The 19,560-nt window shown below is 37.6% G+C and overlaps 2 protein-coding genes across 2 annotated transcripts in view; both read left to right on the top strand.

Annotated features, from left to right (window-relative positions):
- The window catches only part of LOC309572720 (macrophage mannose receptor 1-like), a gene marked incomplete at its 5' end in the record, with an annotated part of 33,287 nt that extends 26,986 nt beyond the window's left edge, over positions 1–6,301 (top strand). Inside the window, 5 exons of the mRNA XM_082281157.1 lie at positions 1,054–1,200; positions 2,236–2,352; positions 3,179–3,346; positions 5,107–5,136; positions 5,546–6,301. Coding sequence (XP_082137283.1) covers positions 1,054–1,200; positions 2,236–2,352; positions 3,179–3,346; positions 5,107–5,136; positions 5,546–5,784 — 701 coding nt within the window. The 3' untranslated portion in view covers positions 5,785–6,301. The remainder of the gene's footprint in view (positions 1–1,053; positions 1,201–2,235; positions 2,353–3,178; positions 3,347–5,106; positions 5,137–5,545) is intronic.
- A 1,954-nt stretch (positions 6,302–8,255) lies between these two features.
- The window catches only part of LOC309572692 (macrophage mannose receptor 1-like), a gene marked incomplete at both ends in the record, with an annotated part of 34,643 nt that continues 23,338 nt past the window's right edge, over positions 8,256–19,560 (top strand). Inside the window, 9 exons of the mRNA XM_082281131.1 lie at positions 8,256–8,325; positions 10,556–10,951; positions 12,050–12,223; positions 14,086–14,244; positions 15,180–15,293; positions 16,555–16,701; positions 17,611–17,793; positions 18,341–18,498; positions 18,912–19,022. Of these exons, the coding sequence (XP_082137257.1) occupies positions 8,256–8,325; positions 10,556–10,951; positions 12,050–12,223; positions 14,086–14,244; positions 15,180–15,293; positions 16,555–16,701; positions 17,611–17,793; positions 18,341–18,498; positions 18,912–19,022 (1,512 nt within the window). The remainder of the gene's footprint in view (positions 8,326–10,555; positions 10,952–12,049; positions 12,224–14,085; positions 14,245–15,179; positions 15,294–16,554; positions 16,702–17,610; positions 17,794–18,340; positions 18,499–18,911; positions 19,023–19,560) is intronic.

Raw genomic sequence — 19,560 nt, 5'->3', positions numbered from 1 at the left:
CTGGTTGTTACTTCCTTACTATTAGATTCCAAAATGTGGATAAAGGAGAAAGAGTTTTATCATATAAAAAAGGGTCTGTTACTGGCCCAAACAAAAGTTCATACTCCATAGGGTTTCTGTGGATAGCACTGAGAAATACTACACAGTAAAAGTTGCAGGCAAACCTCAAGATGGGACCGAGCTTTTTTGCTTTCTCATTTGTGTTAGAGTAACATCTGTTAGCTCTAGTGACACACACCTAATGAAAATACAGAGTTTATTTGGGTGGTTGAGGGGGGTTTTCGTTTGTTTATTTTTGGTTTGGTTTGGTTTGGTTTGGTTTGGGGTTGTGTTGGGTTGGGTTTTTGTGTTTTTTTGGTTGGTTGGTTGTTTTTTAATTTCTTTTCTAGGCCATGCTCTGAATTTCATAGCTATTAATTTGCAACTTTTGTTTTAAAAACACATGTACTAATCGACAATGTCGCCATTTCTTTCCATAATGTCATTGTTTGTAGGAAAATGAGGGGTTACCACATAAATATTCAATAAGCCTCAGATTATTCCATGCTTTGTCAGATATAAAGATATTCAGAAATTTTATGTAAGGATTGTTATCTTGAGGAAAATATTAAATAGGAGATTTCTACAGTAAACTAGGGTTTATATGATATTTCATTTAAAATAAAACTTATTTGAACTTCTTGAGAGTTTGGGAGTTTTCTAGGGGGCTTTTTTTCTGCTTTTTAATGCTTCTTTTATTTCTATAAATTTGTTGGTTATAACAAAACAAACTAGAACAAAAATCCTTGAACACTCAAATATCCTTGAGACAGTACAAGTTTGATTTAGTTAGTAACACAGAAGAGCACAGGTTCACACTGAGTCATCCTCTTGTGGCTGGCCAGTCCTGATCCTCACTGTCACTCCTGACTTTGACACTGATAATTCTAGCACTGTGTGCCAAAGAATACTTAAAGTACTTTTAAGAAAAGGTGGTTTTAATACTTGATTTCATATATGAAGAACTGTAATCCTTACTGAATGAAAGCATCTATAATATCTAATTTCTTCTAGATGTCCTTCCTTCTGATCCCCCGCAGGATACTGGAACATGTCCTGAATCTGATCACGTATCTTGGATTCCTTTCCGAAGCCACTGCTATAACTTCAATGCCAATGAAATGAGCTGGGCTCAGTCTGTGACTCAATGCATTCAATCAGGTAATTATTATTTTTACCCAAATATAGGACTATTTAAAAAAATCTTGGAAAGTAATAATGCAAAATCTACAAATATGAAAAATAAGGAATAAATGTCTCATTTATTTTTATTGTTATGTGTTTTTTGGTTATGTTGAATTCAAGGTGATCAGATTTCCTAGTTTTATTTTTCCAGCTGTGCTTGATTCTTGTTATATTTCTTCATTCACAAAATTTCTCCTTTTAGTAACATCTTAAATTTTATGTGATTTTTAAAAACCCCACTTGTTTCTGGCCTTATTCCTTCTTTTCCAGATCTCTCCCCACACAATATGAAGTAAATATTGCAATAACCATCACTCATTTTTAACGCGGGTTGTGTGATCCGAAAGGGGTTGCATGTGCTGCCTGGTAGCCCTTGCTCTACCAGTAAGGCTCCCTGGAGGACTGAAGAGCCCAGGGAGGGAAAATGCTTCCCTCCCTGTCTTTGGACACATCTGTTCCTGGCCAAGACAGGAGCAGCACTTTGGCACTCTTTCACCTTTGCTGCTGAGTCATTGGCTATCTCATGCATGTCTCAGGAGGCCAGGAAATAGAAAAGAAAGGAATCCTTTGTTTCATATCTTTTTAGATCCTCTTAGCCCTCTTACTCTACCACCATTGCCAGAAAAATTAATACATCAGTTTGAATTGCAAATTTGTTTGTTACACAATAATATTTCATGCTATATGTTATTCTGTCTAACCATGAAGAACAAATAATTAATCACTCATAATTCCTATGAAAAATAACATCCAATCACTTGAAAATACAGTGCACTTTGTCTGGTGTTTAAGAGTCATCATCTTCACTGTGCTTTTGTGTCTTTCACTTTAGATGACCTCTCTCATTGTCCGGGCTGTTCCCCTACAGCTGGACACTACCTTGTTGTCTCTATTTAAATTCTTGTTTACTCCCTACCAGCAGGAGAGGTTTTTTTATTAAACTTAACCTATCTCAAAAGCTGTAACTATGTTGGGGATATCTCCAATGTTCTTCCATTGTTTTTTTTATAGGTGCTATGTTGACTTCCATAGAAGATGTGGTTGAATCAAACTTTTTAATAGAACATGCAGACTTATACACAAGCAAGACAAGCGGCTTTTGGATAGGAATATACAGAAATGTAAATGGTAACTGTTCTAAGTTCTATAAATAACCATAAACAGACTTTATTAAACGGACAAAAAAATTAATAAAATAAATAGGTTTTAAGCAGCCAATTGAAGTATAGTAGAAGTTCAGACCTCAGTCCTCTCTGAGGTTCTCTCGTATTCCTGGTCTCTGAGAAAGCTTTTCCTGTTGGGAACAAGTCCTGGCTGGCTCTCATCTTCTCATGGCTGGGGAACACTCATGTGGGACCTGTGGGAGTCCAGCCAGAGCCCACAGCATCAAGCTCCTCTGTGACTGTATGGAAAAAATTAGGCTGCTTGCTAAAGCATGCAGAAGAAAACATGCATCTGGAAGAAAACACTGTTACCAGACTAAAAGCAGTCAGAAAGTGTTTGATTTTAGATTATTTTGATCCCATTGAAACATTCTTTTTTTGTTAGGATCTATGAAAAAAAGTTTTCATTTTTAACTAAGCATATGTTTAAGCATTATAGTAAAAGCTGCTTGATTTTCATGGAGTGCTGCTGAAATGATAATTTAGAAATTTTTTATCAAAAGTCTGAATTAAGCCTTTTTCAGTTTGAAACTTTAATATCCTAGGGAAAAATAGGGAGAAATATAAATGACTGATAAATCTGCAAATCATAATTTGGGAAAGCAATTATATTGTTTTTGAGACAAGAATCAAATGAGATAAAATGTAACAAAAACAACAACAGGTGGAATTTTTGAAGAAAGTAGTATTGCCTTATTAGGCTGAACAAAATAATACTATGTTAATATTCACTAAGGTGAAAACTTTTCCTGTGGATCTATTAGTATTGATACTAACTTTTGCAACATCAGGGCAGCTGCTTTGGCAAGATAACAGTGCCTTAGACTTTGTCAACTGGGGTGAGGGGCAGCCCTCGTGGGATGAGCTGGCTTTCTGCGTGGAGTTGTCTGCAGCCACCGGCAACTGGAGTGTCCTGCCTTGCTCTTCCCAAAAGGGTTTTATTTGTAAGAAACCAAAGAGTAAGTGACTTCTTTAATATTTGCTCTTTCCATTTATGGTTTTATTTCAGTAGTAATAGCACAATATGTTCATTACAAAAGACTGATGCAAATGTTTCAATGTTCAGACAAAAATAATATGAATTTTTTTTTTGTTTGCCCTGTTTATGATTTCTTGGTTTATAACCTCAGATTTTCTTACATTCTGAGAGGACTATTCAATTAATAAGTAAAAATCATAAATAATTCCTGAAAAAAATTTAAACTCCTTTGTTGTTTTGTTCCCCTCCAACATAAACCCATTTTTTTTCTACTAACATTCCTATTTTCTTTCTATGGAACAAGAGTGGCATCAATAATTTGCTATTCTTTGTCTTGCTGTAGTATGATACATGCTGTTCCAGCAAGAGATGGATGAAGCAATTCTATTTAAATAGGAACGGAAGTGCGATCCAGAGAGCACATAGTGACCTTTGAAAAGAGTAGAAGTGTTTTGGTTAGTTTTTTTGGTTTTTTTTTTTTTTTTTTTTTTTAATATTTTGTTTCTGTATAACTGAGCACCATCTGCTTTAGTCAGGAAGTAGAAACATCAGAATATCGTGAGCCAAACAACCATGTGGTATTTTGGAGTTTAACTGTTAATTCTGCAAAAAAAGTCCAATTTCCTGCCCTATTTCACAACCCCAAGGTTCAGGATGTTTCTGAGGTTCAGTCCTTTCCCCACCAAAGCAAACCTGCAGCTGGTGGGGAAAGCAGCAGTCACACCAGTGTTGAGGGCATGATCTCTGCTTTTAGGACAATGCCTAGTTTTCTTTGCAGGCAGCAGACACTGCTGAATGACAGTTCTTTGTTACCAAACATGTAAGAAAGCAGAAACTCTCTATCACCACACAGTTTATTTGACGGGTTTGACTCTGAGCGGCCCTGATGCGCAATGCCAAAGTACAGAGGATATTCCCCGACACCGGGTTCTCCAGAGGAACGGCGTTCCAGCACAACCAGATATTTATTCCACTACAGCCAGCTCCGCGTCCTTTCAAGGGACAAATTTAACAGCTGCTTTTCCTTCGTGCTCGCAATCACACCTGAGCTCAACGCACTGCTCTGGTTCTGCTGCAGCAGCCCGGCTCCTGCTGCATCCCACGCTCCCAGGGGCAGATTCATCCCGGCCGTGTCCATCACCAGCAGCTCCCAGCAGCTCCCAGCAGCTCCCAGCAGCTCCCAGCAGCTCCCAGTAGCTCCCACCCAGCCGCCGGGAAAAGCCTTGCGGATGGCGCCCTCTGTGCACAGCCGGGAAACGCTGCACAAGAAAGCCTGAGCCTCTACGTGTAATTACAAATGCAAATGAATTATGGTAAATTAAGACCTGCTGGGTCTCAAAAGAATTGTGTGCGATACAGGAAAGCTCAAATATCCTCAGGAGCCGATCAAGTTGTTCCCAGTCTCCACGAGAAACAGACGTGGTGAAAAGGGCAAGGTTAATTAATCAGGGGAGAAGAGAGAGTCCACTTAAAACAGTCAGAAACTACCAGTGCTCGGAGATATTCTGGTTATTACAAAAGAAGCAAGAAGGGGGCTTTAATATGCAAAACACTGCAGTTTTATTGAAGGGAATATGGGGTTAAAAATCTTTCGCACCTTTTCAGCTCTCTTAATTTAGCAGATGCGTTTCCAGAAGTGATGATGTGCAGGTTACCAGACCTTTTGCTAACAAGCAACTGTCAGGAAGAAAATGTGACCTTTTTAGATTTTATCTAAACATTTGTCTTTATCTTTGACAGCTATTCTTAAAGCAGCTGCAAACGTGGAAGGTAAGATTTTTTTTCACGTTCCAAACAATTTCAGATAAGTGCTTGAATTTAATATTGTTTATTTCGGGGGGTTTTTTTGGTTTTTTGTTTTTTTTTTTTTTTTTCGTTTGTTTTGTTTTTTAAATATGAGCTTAATTTACTTACTTACCAGTGAATCCTTTCCCAGCCTAATTTATCATTATCTGCAAGACACTTAAGGAACCCCAAGATAATCAAATGCTTTGGTAAATTGATCACCCCCTCTCTGATCCTCCTTTTGCATGGTAAGATCTATAAGGAAGACTGACACAGTGATATTATAACAGATTTTCCCCCTAGTAATTAAGGGAGAAATTATAGTTTTCAATGTTATTATATTTATTTGTTGCTGCAGTTCATTCATTTCTATTTGCTTTTAATTTATTTACAGATGCCAAAAAGGACAAAGCCAGTGGTCACCTGAATATGTGGATAATACTTACTCTGGTCCTCATCATTTTATTAGGGGTGGGCTTCATGGTTTATTTTTCATTCAAGATGAAAACTGGAACTGGAAGAGAGCTGAGGTGGGGCAGCAGACAGCTGGAATACAGCCATGCCCTGACTGCAGGAGACAATGGAAGTGATGCTACCAACAACAAAGAAAATAATGAACACAGTGTTGTCTGATGGGATAACACAGCCAAACTAAATGGTTAAGCTGAAAAAAAATATAGCTGAACTAAAGGAAACCTTAGTCTTTATTAGGTGCATGTAACTTTTACTGTGAAGTTACGTTGGCAGTTATTCCTTTGGTAAAGATTGAGAACTATTGCTGTATGCTCTCCAATAAATATTCTCAGGTGTTTATTGACTTTGTGCTGTACAAAATGGCTAATTAAGCAAGCATGGAAAATAACCAGTGGGAATTTAGATTTAAAAGATATGGGTCACTTATTTAGGAATTTGTGACAGTGTCACATACAGAGTCAAGACTAAAACTGAGCACTCTTTGCAGAGCACTAATGTCTGCACTTTGAGAGTATCTCACCATACTGTACTGAAGCATCCACACTGTTACTCAAGTGGTGTTTGGAATAAACAGAGATTTACATGAATTGCTCTTCCCCATTGCTGCCCTTGTCTTACACCCTTTACATAAATATCTTCCTTGCTATAGTATTATAAGTGAAATGCAAATACTTGTCCTTCGTTCATGGCTTCAACTTGGATTTTGCAAAACAAATAAATCTTTGCACACAGTCTTATTCTATGACTTTGAATGTTTTTTATCAATTATGAACATGAGACTATATCAATAAACAATCTATATATTGCATAATAACACTTCAGTGTTTAATTAGCATGTGGAGGTGATATATAGTTTGTTGATCTAATGTGTCTTCTTCCTTAAAAGAGAGGCTGACAGGAGGAGACACAGAAACATGAACAAGGCATATGACTAAAAAAGCCATAAATAAACTATAAAATAAAGTAGTTGCCAAATAAATTTTGGAAGAAATCCATTCCTGGTTTTATTCCACTTGATCACTCATTTTAGGATACCTTTGCTTACTGTCCTCCACCTCTCTGATAAATGGACCGATAGCTGGGCGCTGTGTCCATGCTACAGGCCCGTAAAACCGCGGGGCACACAACAGTGCCTTGCTAGTGAAATGTTTTAGAGGTTTACTGAGATGTTTAAGTTTCCTATGAGTTCTCTGTTGTCTATGACATACTGAAGAAATAAAGATCTCAGGGGTCTCTGGGAACAACAAACCTTTAGAAAGTGCATAAGAACGGCAGAGGAGATGTCACACCACATTGGATTGACACGATGTAGATATGGCAATTAAACAAAACGTATTGCAGAGGATAAGGAATAAACGGCATTTTGTACTCAAACTACTTTTAATGACAGCCCTCTTGATCTTACAACTTCTTTTTCCCCCTTCATCTAAGTTACAAAAAATACACATATTTTTCTTTTTTTGTGAATACTGAACTGGATTCAGTGCTATTTGATGGCTAATGATAAAGGCAAAGCAAATTAAAAGAATAAACAGATTAAAAAATCCAACATAATAATATTATTTTAAATTTTTATATTTTATATTGATTACACAGCTCCAAAGACTGTATTTTGTGAATGAATTTCTTCTCTTATGAAGTGATGCTTTGCTCTTGCAGAAAATACGGTGAGATTTGTCTTCATAATTAAGCCAAGAAAAATGAGACAAAATTTGAAGGTCAATTTCAGCTGAATTTCTTTCCTCCCTTTTTCTCAAAATAACAAAGGGATTGTGCATCATAGCTGTAGTTCATTTCCACTTAATAAATGAATGAAGCTCACTTGTAAAATTTGAAACTATTACTCTTCCTTTGTCTCATTTACACTTGGTACAAAGAAAGAATAAAGTAGTAAAATTCATTTGCACTTAATGGATGAAATAATTTTGAAAGGCAGTTTTTTTTGCCAAAATCAGAAAGATTTGTAAATATTTGGCTAATTTGTGTTGGTTCTTCTAAGATAAATTCACATGAAATAACAGCACAGTAGTTCTACTAGCTGACACACTGGATAGATAAAAGGCAAGTATATACATAATACCCAGTTTATCAAGTCATCAAGTAAAATTAAATTGTCCTGTGTGGGTTAATTTTTCACACTGAAATAGCCAGCATTGCTCACTGCAGTAAATGAAATCAATATATCTTTTGCAACAGTGAAGACCTATCTGGCTAAGAAATTTGCATATATTTTTCTCTGAGTTTCCCAGGTATATATGCATGACATTTAAGGTACATCCATTTAAAGTGCACTCCCTGCTTCTTTGTCTTTGAGGGTCAGAATGTTACAATTCCAGCACAGAACCAAGAAAGTTAAAAATAATTCAGTGGAATGATCTTGGAATGTTCAAACTTTGCCACTTGCATTTGAATGGATGGAAACTTCACTTTCAGATGCAAAGTTTGAATTTTGTAATTACTTATAGATTTCAAAATACCACATGTGACAGGATATTTCCTTATTTAGAGCCTTGTTTTCTCTTTCAACTAAAAATCTCCAAAACTGAGAAGGAGCTGGTGCGAACTGATTCTTTAAGGACCTCTACTGCAGCAATTATTTCATCTCTTCTCTTTGTGAATAAGAAGACAGAATGAAACACTTGACCTTTTCTACAGTTTTAGTTTTCCTCTCATTTGTTCATACTGCTTTTCAGACATTCGGTGAGTCTATTTTTTCCTATCCCCTGCAAAAGTGGATGTGAAAGTGGGCATCTTTGTTGTCTTGTTGGTTTCTCAGGATCTTTAAGATTTTTACACAGCTTTACAACTCTGCATTTCATATTTGTCCTAATGGGAATGGTTCACAGAAGTTTCCAAAAGGCAGATACAGACATGTTGATTTACTTTTAAAGAGGGTAATATCCAAAATGGGGTAAAGCTGGGAATCAGAAGGAGAGAGTCACATATGTGAATAAAGATTGCCTTTTGGGTACAACTTGTTTACTGGTTATATTTGCTACTGTAAAGTAGATGGACTTCACAGTGTGCTCCATAGTCCTTCTCTGTATATGTGACTGACTCACAAAAAATGGAAAGGATGAAGGAATTAAATAGGGTGGTGTATGTGTTTCTCCTAGCCTTAGCATGAGATTGTGTGGGATGAGATGGAACTTGTGGATTGATGTAAGATGTGGCTTCTCACTGTGGCTGAGAAGATGCCAGTGAAAAAAACATATTAGAAATATATGATAGTGAAGAACAGCTGTGGAATAACCACCACAGCTATTAGGGTAAGGATGAGAGGGACAGTTAAGGCTCTGAAGTTGACCAAACACAGATCACAACTCCCTTTTGAAGTATGATGATAATGTTCAAAGATGTGTTTTCTTTATCCTTAAGTTCATTAGATTTGTGGAGTGGGGTACATATCACAGCTTCCAAAAGCAAACACTGTTCCATGTGAGCTGTGACAGCACTACCCTGTGCAAAAAAGAGGGTCTCCCTCCTGCTCTGTGAGGTGGGAACCCAATCCAAAAGCAGAAACCTCACAGTTTCCAGCAAGAACTCTTATCATTAGACCCAAAAATTCTACGAGGGACAATAGCTGGTACTTAGGGGACTACACGAAGCATTTATTTAATGAGCAGTAAGAAATAAAAGATTTAATAATATTTAAAACTTTTTGCCTAAATGGACAAGGAAAGAACAAACTAAGTCTCAGCTTCAAATTTAGATTTGCAGAAGTGAAATTTCTATATATTACGGAGCTGGTCAAAGTAATACGGGGACTTTCTGGAAGAGCTCAAGAGCTATTCTTTCCATCATAACCCCCCAGAATTTTTCCCATTCACTACCCAACATTGGCTTGACCTAACATCCTACTTGTCCTAGAGACTCAATTTAGTGTTTGGAGGGGTATCTCACTGCCTCTTATGAGTAATTCTCTCAGATGGATATGGCAGCGATGCTGCATCTCTGTTTCCAGGTGTGAATTTGAGGCACAGAGGGCTGAAGGACAAAACCTTGCCCTCCTGTTCTACAGGTCCTGGAATACTCCTTGTAGTCCAAATTTCAACCCCTCATGACCCAAAGCCAGTGAGAGCTGCATGCTACCTGACATTTTGAAGAGCATGCAGCTGTGTGCCCAGGCAGACTTGCTTTGTGTGTCACAGCATAGCTGCACTTCCGGACAGCCCTTCCCAGCAGAGCCTACTTATCTCAGTGGATCACTATATTAGGCTACCTATAACCCTTTGGGAGTGTTAACTATGATGTGTGGCATTTACAATGCACAGGCATGCAGGCCCACACCTATAGAATCTATATACTCCTCGGTGTTGGTTCTTGTGAGAATGTTTGTGATTTATTGTGCAAATTATGTTGACTTCTTATGATAGACATACTGATGAAAGGATACTGGATCAAGGCAAGATAACAAACCACCATTATATGGTTTTCAATTCCAAAAAAATCCCCAAAACATAACAGAACATGTCAATTCCAGAAGGAGCAAGAGTCACAGAAGGCTCACTCACTAACTGTATTAAGCACAAATGCGACCCCACGGAGAAGTATGTAACAGGAGCTAAATCTATAATGCATAATAGTATGGCCAACTTCCAAATTTTCAGTAAAGGTCTCTTCATCTTGAATGAAATGTACATCTCAGAAGATGAAATTCCATTATTATGATCACATTTTTGAAGCTGAGCTGATGCAGTTTATGTGTTCTTATTCCTCCATGTTGTGTTTACATGTATTTACTGAGCTGTACTTACATTTCTTTCCCAGAATGAATTGTCTTGAAAATACCATTTGATCCTTGTAAATATTTGCAGCCTCCTGACATGAATCAGATCAGCATAGAATAAACAGCACATCTTTCTCCTCACAAGTTCCCCTTCACCATGTGCTCACCCTAACCTCCTATTCTGAATGTTTTGTTTTACAGACAAGGATATATTCTTAATATACAATGAGGATACTAAGTTCTGTTTAATTGCTCAGAGTTCTGAGGTAGTCACAACAGCCACTTGCAAGAAAAACAGTGATTTACAAAAATTCAGGTGGGTCTCTGATCATCAGCTAATGAGCATGGCATTTGCACAATGCTTGGGAGTGCCCTCCAAGAGAAACCAGGCTAAAATTTCCCTGTACCCATGCAACAAGAAAAGTGAATTCCAGAAATGGGAATGCAAAAATGCGGCCTTGGCAATTCAAGGGGAAGATTTGTATCTCAGTGCTGACAAAAGAAAGGAAAATATTGCACTGAAAACAGGATCAGAGGCAATGGATAAATGGAAGATCTATGAAACCATGGATGATTTGTGTTCTCAAGGCCATGAAGGTAAAGTTTAAATGTTAATATTGAAGGTTTATTGAATCCACTTGTTTCTCATCAGAGATAGGGTCTTTTGATTTCTGCTCCCCTTAATCTGATATCAGCTGTTCCCCCTGAGGCAATAGCTGACTAGAGAATGATTAGTTCACATATTCAGGCCTGTATCCCTCCATCCTGGAGAAACACAGCTGCTTGGGTTCAGAGAGAATGCAGTTTGGGCAAAAAATTTGCATATTTTTTGTTCTTTACTTTTAGAACAAACGTAGATGTAGGTTATTTTTAATTGTTAGTGTTAATCACTCTTCTGAGTGGTGCCTAGCAATAACACAATGGGCAGAAACTGAAGCACAGGAAGTTCCACTTGAATATGAGGAAGAACTTCCTTTGCCAAGCACCCAAACAGATTGTCCAGAGAGGTTGTGGAGTTTCCCTCCCTGGAGATATTCAATAATGGTCTGGACACAGTCCTGTGCCACATGCTCTGGGATGGCCCTGCTTGAGCTGGGAGGTTGGACCTGATGACCCATTGTGGTCCCTACAAACCCGAACCATTCTGTGATTCTGTGACTCTGTAATCAAAGCACTTTCTTTAACTGCATACTGAGATTGTATTAGTATTACTGGATGAAAGGGAAAAATCTCTAAGTTTAATACATCAGTATTAAATGTAAGGAAATAATTCCATGCATAATACCTTCAGTTGCTCTGTGAGATTTCAGATGCCAAAAAAATCTCACATTTAACAATTTAATCAATGGTTTCCTTTTAATGAATGATAGGAAGTTAAGCCACATGATAAAAAGATAGCACTATTTTTAGAAAATTATATTTAAATATATGAGATAAAAATCACTACAGTCCTTTCATAGTAGGCTACAGCATGAAACTGCTCAAGTTCCAGCTGGTACAGGTAATGATGTACCCCAGAAACAAACAGTAAATTGCAATACCTACCAAGAACTTCCATGAAAGACATTGCTGGTGATAGCAGCTCCCCAGTCACTCTTGTGTAACACTTGTAATGCTCTCTCCAGGAAGTCTTATGGAGAGTACAGACACATATATTCACACAGCTATATCAAAATTTCTCTTTTGCCCCCTCAGATCTGTTTACATTGTTAGGAAATTCCAACGGAGCTCCGTGTGCCTTCCCCTTCCAGTTGAGTGGTAGGTTGTATGCTGAGTGCACGGCTGCTGGCAGGTCTGATGGCCTATTCTGGTGTGCAACGACACCCAACTTCGACATGGACCATTTGTATGGGTTCTGTCCAGCTGCTGGTAAGTCCCACATGCATAAACCCTCTAACACAACACTGTTACGTAAATATGTCAGTATTGAGATGCTGTTAACAATACGGAAGGGAAAAACCTTGAAATGACCTAATTTTACTCAAAAATGTCTCTTTCACTCAATAACATTCCTGACAGAAGTAACAAATCTGTTTGCTAATAGCTTACAGTCAGGCTGAAAGTTGTCTGGGTGTGTCCCAGTTAAGACTCAGGAAAGAAAACAGTGTGCTTTAAATATGATTGTCTTCAGCATAGAATCACCTGAAAATTGAGATGTTATTCACAGTCTAATACCCACTGATATTTTTGATAGCAGTAGTCTAACCTGTTCTACCCAAGCAAAGCCCTGTTCTGTATAACAAGACTGGTCTAAAGTTCATGGGAAAATGTAGGGTTTTTTCTGAAAGATATGAAATTAAAAGATTGGCTCAAAGGTTTTACTGAAATATTAGCATCATCAGCATTTCCCTTTTAATATTTCAGACTACATTACAAAAGAATGTTATCTTAACAGATAAAAGTATGGTCATTGGAGTGCAGGATCAAGAACACCAAAATACATGTTAATAAAGACATTAAAAATGCTGCCTCAAACCTAATTTTTCAGTGCAATACCACAGAATCAGAATCACAATTTGTTATTTTGATAGGAGCATTGCACTGGTAAAGCAGGTTCAACTCACTCTCAACCACCAATGACCACCATCATTCTGACTGATTTGGTGAAAATTATTCTCTGGTGCAATATTGCAAGCAGTAACTTGAAAAATCCCATGACATCCTCATTATATAAACTAGAAAATATGAAGTGTTTGGCATGATAAAATTCTTGGGACATTATCACTAATACTTGAGTCTACAGTAAAAAAGAATGTTAAAAATCTCTGAATCAGCAACAAAGAAACACAATAAGAAATAGAAAACATTTTCTCTAACAAACCATTCAAGAAATTTAGCATTTTTTTCTCAACAAAAGAGAAATTTAGGGCAAGTTGTAATCACAGCTTATTTTAGTACTTGCCCAGGGACCAGTTCTGCTAACAGTGAGCTGTCAGAAGACAATTTCAACATTCCAGTTATCTAAACCACATGCAGACTACAAATACAACCTCAATTCCCTCATATGCTCCTCACAGGGCCCTTCACCAGCTCTCTTGCTCTCCTCTGGATGTGCTCCAGCACATCAAGCTCTTTATTGAAATGAGGCCCAACACTGAACTAGTATTTGAGGTGGGGCCTCACCAGTGCTGTGTGCAAAGGGACGATCACTGCCCTGGTCCTGCTGGCCACTGTTGCTGATACAGGCCAAGATGCCATTGGCCTTCTTGGCCACCTGGGCACTCGCTGGCTCATGTTTGGCTGGTTATCAACCAGCACCCCCAAGTCCATTTTCACTGGACAGCTTTCCAGCTGCTCTTCCCCAAGCCTATAGCATCACAAATGTGATTATTGATTATTGACAAGATTTCTTTACAGGAAATGTTTGTATTTCGGTTGTGTTTCAGCCAAGAATAAACTTGGCATAGCCTATGGGCTGCTGAACAGGTTCTCAGGGTAGACAATGATCAAGATATAGTTTTGATTTACTGATTTCTTTACAATATTTTTTTTCTCCTGGAGATTATAAAATTTGAAGGGGAAAGTGCAAATAAAGAATGAAAGGCTCTTCACTGCTAATGTCAACGAAAAACCCTATTTTCTGTACAAAGAGCAAGATAAATTGCGGGTCTGAGCCTTATTTGCTCCAAAATGTTATTTCTCAATTAAGCTTGCAGTTAAATTTTGCCATAACATTTTGTGTAAAATGTTTATTACAAACTCAGGTACTAAATCTTCTTTTTCTCACACAGACAGTTACAGATTTTGGAGTATAGATCCTTTGACAGGAACCTACTACCAGATAAACCACCAGTCAGCTCTCACATGGCACCAAGCAAGGAAGAGCTGTCAGCAACAGAATGCAGAATTATTAAGTGTCGTGGAGATACATGAACAAATATATCTTAGAGGTGAGCTAATAAGCAAGATTCAGTTAAAACTGTTCCAAAAGGTTTTTTTGAGTGATTACAAAAGTTTCAATGCTTTAATCACATTACAATGAACAGCAGATGTAAAAAAAAGTACTAATATAAAATATATGTCCTAATAGAAGTACATATATTATGTATGTATATATAGGTATATATTATATATGTATATATATATGTACTAATAATATATGTACTAAAACTACAGTATATTAAGCTTTTTATAGGTGGAACTTCTGTAAGTTGTGGAATTACCATTTTAAAGTATTTTTATTATTATTATTATTATTATTATTTTATCCAAAAATGTAAGAATTTCCAGCTAATTAGGCAAAAGTTGGCTCAAGCTCAGAAAACACCAGAAAGGTCCCAGAAAGGGATCTTAAAACAAGAAACAACATTTTAGGAGGCAGCCATTATATGACTATTACATTATATGACATGTTCTATGGTTTTGTGTTCATAAATCAGTATTCTTCACGTACATCTAATGAAATAGTAATTTCGAAATACGATATTTTTTACGCATTTCTACATATTTTATATGGTAATTTTATACAGACTTTATAGGTTTATGAACACTGTGGAACAAGGTCCTATATCAATTGAACCACACACAAGAAAACTTGTAACATCATTAATAATAGCAATTCAGTCTTCCAGTTTTGAAAGCTTATTGTTTACATATAACTGTAGAATAGCATTAAGTTCAGATAAAATAATATGTAAAATAATCTTTTTCAATTCACTACTCTTTATCTACAGAAAAATCCCTCTGAGTTTGTTACCAGTAAACATGAACTCTGGACTGAACTTACACACCACCAGGCAGACTTTTATTATCTTCTTCTAAACTTTGGAAATGCAGAAGTTTTCCTAGCAAATCTCATTAGAATTCAATTCTTTTGGTTAACTAGATTTGATTGACAGCAAAAGATCCTCTCTCTGGATTGGGCTTAACAGTCTGAATCTCAACAGCGGCTGGCAGTGGAGCGGTGGCTTTCCCTTCAGATACTTTAACTGGGCACCAGGTAGTAATCTTTTTAAACAATTTTTGGAATTAATATTTCCCACCAATATGATGAATGTGTAATAAATGCAGTCCTGTAGTATTCCATACGAACATGAGGAAAGGGAGCTGAATGGCTTACGAGACAAGTAAAACAAAAAAATCTGAGAATGATGATTTTCTTCACTGGATATAAATCATGGAATTTCAAGCAGAAGAGCTAAATAACCTCATCTCCTATCAGAGGCAGATAAAGTAAAAAGCACTAGTTGAGCTGTAGCATACTGGGAATGCATTCAATTCAGTGAAATCCTCTGTCTCTACAACTCTCACAAGGTTATCAGGCCCTGCATCCTGCAAGGACTCAGCTGTCAGTGAGCACTGCTCTTGCAAAGCCTTCCTCTTCACTTCCTATGCTTTTTTGTTCTCCTTCTCTCATTCAAGAGGCTGTAAATAGAGTTTATGGTGTTGACAGTTTATCTTTGAAAGTCACTTAATGATTGCCATGGCAACAGTAGGTTGCAGCAAATTCTGAATAAATGCAAGCATAGTCCATATTTTGGCCTTCCCAAGTCTCAGAGGTGGCACCTGCTTTTATCTGGCACAAAGGAAGAAGGGAAAGCCCAGAGCTGCTGAGTTTGGCAGAAGATTTTCTACCTTCTGCCGAGCTGGTCAAATTCCTCGAGATTTGCAGGGCTGAGGAACTGGCTCTCAGGTCATGCAGCCCACAGCCCCAGAGCTCCTGTATCCCCACACAATGGCTATGATCATGAGGTAATCTACACATTTCCAGTTCACAGCAGAATTGTTTTAAGTTGTACATTTTGTGGGGGGAGGGAAAAAAATGTAATTTATCATTTGGGGCCTCTCTGAGAAGAAAACACTGACCATTCCCCAGGGATAGTGGTCCTGGAGAAACTCCTGGGGTGTTGGTTGAAGAGGCAGGCAGAGGAGAGACACTCAACAATTGTAAGGGAATGTCAGGAGGTTCTGCTTGCAGCAAGGAGAAAATCTGCAGTCACTTTCCAAAGGACATGCAGAAAGGACCACTATTCTGTAACCAAATGTGGCAGAATATGTGAAGTATGCAACAAGCTTCGAAATAAATGTTTTGATGGGTACTTCTAAATCACATTTCCTTATCTCTGGTAGAAAAATAATTGTAGGAGTGAAATCATGAGCCTATAATTTACACATGAAAAGGCTATAAGTAAATTGCTCTTTTAGCTGCTGACATAAACCCTGTGCTAAATAAAAATAATTTGTTTTCTTATCCCATGAAGGAAGCCCTGAGCCTGAGTCTGAAAAACTCTGTGGAGTACTAAATCCCAGAAGAGATGCTAAATGGGAAAACCAGCCATGTGAGCTGAAACTTGGCTATATCTGTAAAAAGGAAAACTCCACAAAGGATCCGTTAATTCTTCCATCTGGTATGTCAAGCAAATGAAAAAACCTTTTGATAAGGTCATAATTTGTGTCGCTAAAGTTAAATTTAATGGCTATTTAAAATAAAACGAAAAACCAAGCATTGAAATTTGTTTTTCTGCTATGAGGACTGGTACAGAACAAAGCATACTGTTATTTCTTTTGCACAATATAATTAAATACTGAAAATGTTCCTGAAGCCCAGTAACCACACAAGCATTTTTTACTCTATGTTATTATTCACAATTCCAGAGGCACTGGGTTAAGCCAGACACTATCATGAAAGTATCATGGACATGAAAATAGAGTTAGAGATGCTTCACCCTTCCTGCAGTGCATTCTAATGGAAACACTGAGGTTTGTCACAGAAGGCTTGGAAAAATGGCACCAGTAGGCTTCTTGATGTAGCAACTTCTTGATGGGGTTGCCTGTAACCTAGAAAGTTGGCAAAAAAGAGCAACTTCCTTCAGGCCACTTTTCTACTGTACTTCTTTCTGGTTTATTTAATGAGAGTTGGCATGGGAAGCCATGTGTGCAGAGAACTACTTGTGCTACAGTAATAATGCCTTTATGAAAGATAAAAAACATAATTGGGTGGGGTATATTGTGAGGAAATACTACATACCAAATTCCTAAATATTCCTCTGGCCAGTGAATACTTCATACTAGTGAAGCCCAGTAACAACTGTCTCCAGTCTTTTCCTCTTTTGTTTAAATGCAGTATGGTTTCTATAAAAGTACAGAGAGCAACAACATACAGACTAAAATACATGTGTGAGGAATGAAGTACTGCTTATTTGTTACCACTTAATTTTCATTCTAATTAGTTAATTAACTGATTTTAAATGCAATTGCAGTTATTCTGGACTTCAGTTTGCACCATATAAAAACTTGAAATATCTATTGATTTTGAGGGGATGTAGAGCCTGTTAAATGCCCAGAAGAATGGTTGTCCTATGGAGGTCACTGTTTCATGGTTCATAGAGACCCCAAAGTATGGAGAGAAGCCCTCATTTCCTGCAGTGAGAGCAACAGCAACCTGGCCAGCATCCACAACCCTGAGGAGCACGGCTTCATCCTGTCTCAGCTTGGCTACAGTGAGTACTTCTCACAGGACAGTGTTTGGTACAGATAGAGAACTATACTGTTAGAAATCTTACAGGATTAAAATAAAATAATTCGCACTTGTTTGTTATGAATATTTATAGGGAAGGCCACAGATACATAGGTTAGAAAAAACCCAAATGCCAAAAACTCACAAAAGGAATCATTACTCTCTCTTCTTTTTCATTTGAATTCTTTTCATTTTGATTTTCATTTGTTTTTCACTGCATGAAAGCACTTGAAGGAAATAACAGCTCTAGTTACCGCAGCATTTGAGTGGATTATCTGCATCAGACACCTTGTAGCTGTAGATACAGTAATGGACTTTACTGATAAAGCTGAGGAATCTCATTTCCTGCTGGTATCTCATTTTTAACTTTTGAAAGAAGAATGTGAATTACATTTTAAAATAAACTCCTTCATCTTTTAATACAGATGAATTTGCATTGCAACATTGCAATTTCAGCTCATCTCCATAAAATCTTGCTCCTATGGACTGTTTCAACTTGGCTAATAACACAGATGAATTTCTGTCCTTAGAAGCTGTGGATGAGCTGTGGATTGGCCTGAACGACCTCAAAACTCAAATGTACTTTGAGTGGAGTGATGGGACTCCTGTGACATATACCAAGTGGTTGCCTGGAGAACCAACCCATGAAGTCACTGGCCAGGAAGATTGTGTCATTATGGCAGGAAAGGTGAACCATTCCACATGAATCCCAGCGTGGCACTGTACTATTTGAGTTATGGCTGTATTTCTAGGGAGATTTTTAGTGCAACTCAGCACAGTTGCTAAGTTGCATAGAATCAAAGAATGTTATCTTTATTCACTCAGACATATGGTTGTTCTAAATTAAATTTAAAATGAAATTATGTATAACTAGTAAATGTTCATATCTGATTGTGAGTGTACATTATGTGCCAAGCAAACCATAACAATCTGGCTGTGCCACTTAGCTTAACATAACCTCACCTCCAAGCTCAAATACTTGGAATCCATTAAAAAGTACAGATCTCCACATTGAAACAGTATTTTCAAAAGAATGATGATGTTTCTATAGGAAACAGGTTCTGCCTCACTGTTTTTCACCTCTTCCCAAACTGAAACTAGGATGGATACTGGGCAGACAGTGCCTGTGACAGGAAGTTAGGCTACATCTGCAGAAGAGACCCACTGCAAGGAGTCTCTGGGACAGCAAAGACTGATCCTGCCTGCCTGAAGGTAAGAAGAAAGCATAACCAAGAATCTGGTTAGCAAAATTTCACAGGCTCCACTTGACATTGAAACTATTTTTTTCCCTTTCCTAAAAACTGTTATTCTACAAATTCAGGGTGATAATTTTCACTACATTCCCATGTAAGGAATAATAAGAAGTCAGGCCTATTACCTCTCAGAACTGTCTGTGAAAGGGGCTAAAACCATTCCTGTGGTTGTCTGCATATTTGTTATATTGTTCTGCAGCCATCTGTGGTTATCGAACACGTAGTAGGGACTGGCAACAATTTCTGTGCTATGTGCCATGATGCAAGATGATGACAAATCTCACTACTGAAGCCAAATCAAAACAATAAAATCCTTTTTATGAGTGAATTTGTTTTGAGCAAGTTATTGTATTCTACCACTTTTTTTCCTTCTTTTTTCCCTCTTTTTACTTTCCTATTTATTACTATTCTGTATTTAGTAACCTTTCCCACAAGCCCATATGGGGAACAGAGCTGAGACTCATTGTGCTTGATGGAGCTATGCAGCAGCCAAACAC

Source organism: Coloeus monedula (genome assembly GCF_965178545.1).
Source record: "Coloeus monedula genome assembly, chromosome: 1".
Taxonomy (NCBI): Eukaryota; Metazoa; Chordata; class Aves; order Passeriformes; family Corvidae; genus Coloeus; species Coloeus monedula.
This window is presented reverse-complemented; position numbering and strand designations above follow the sequence as displayed.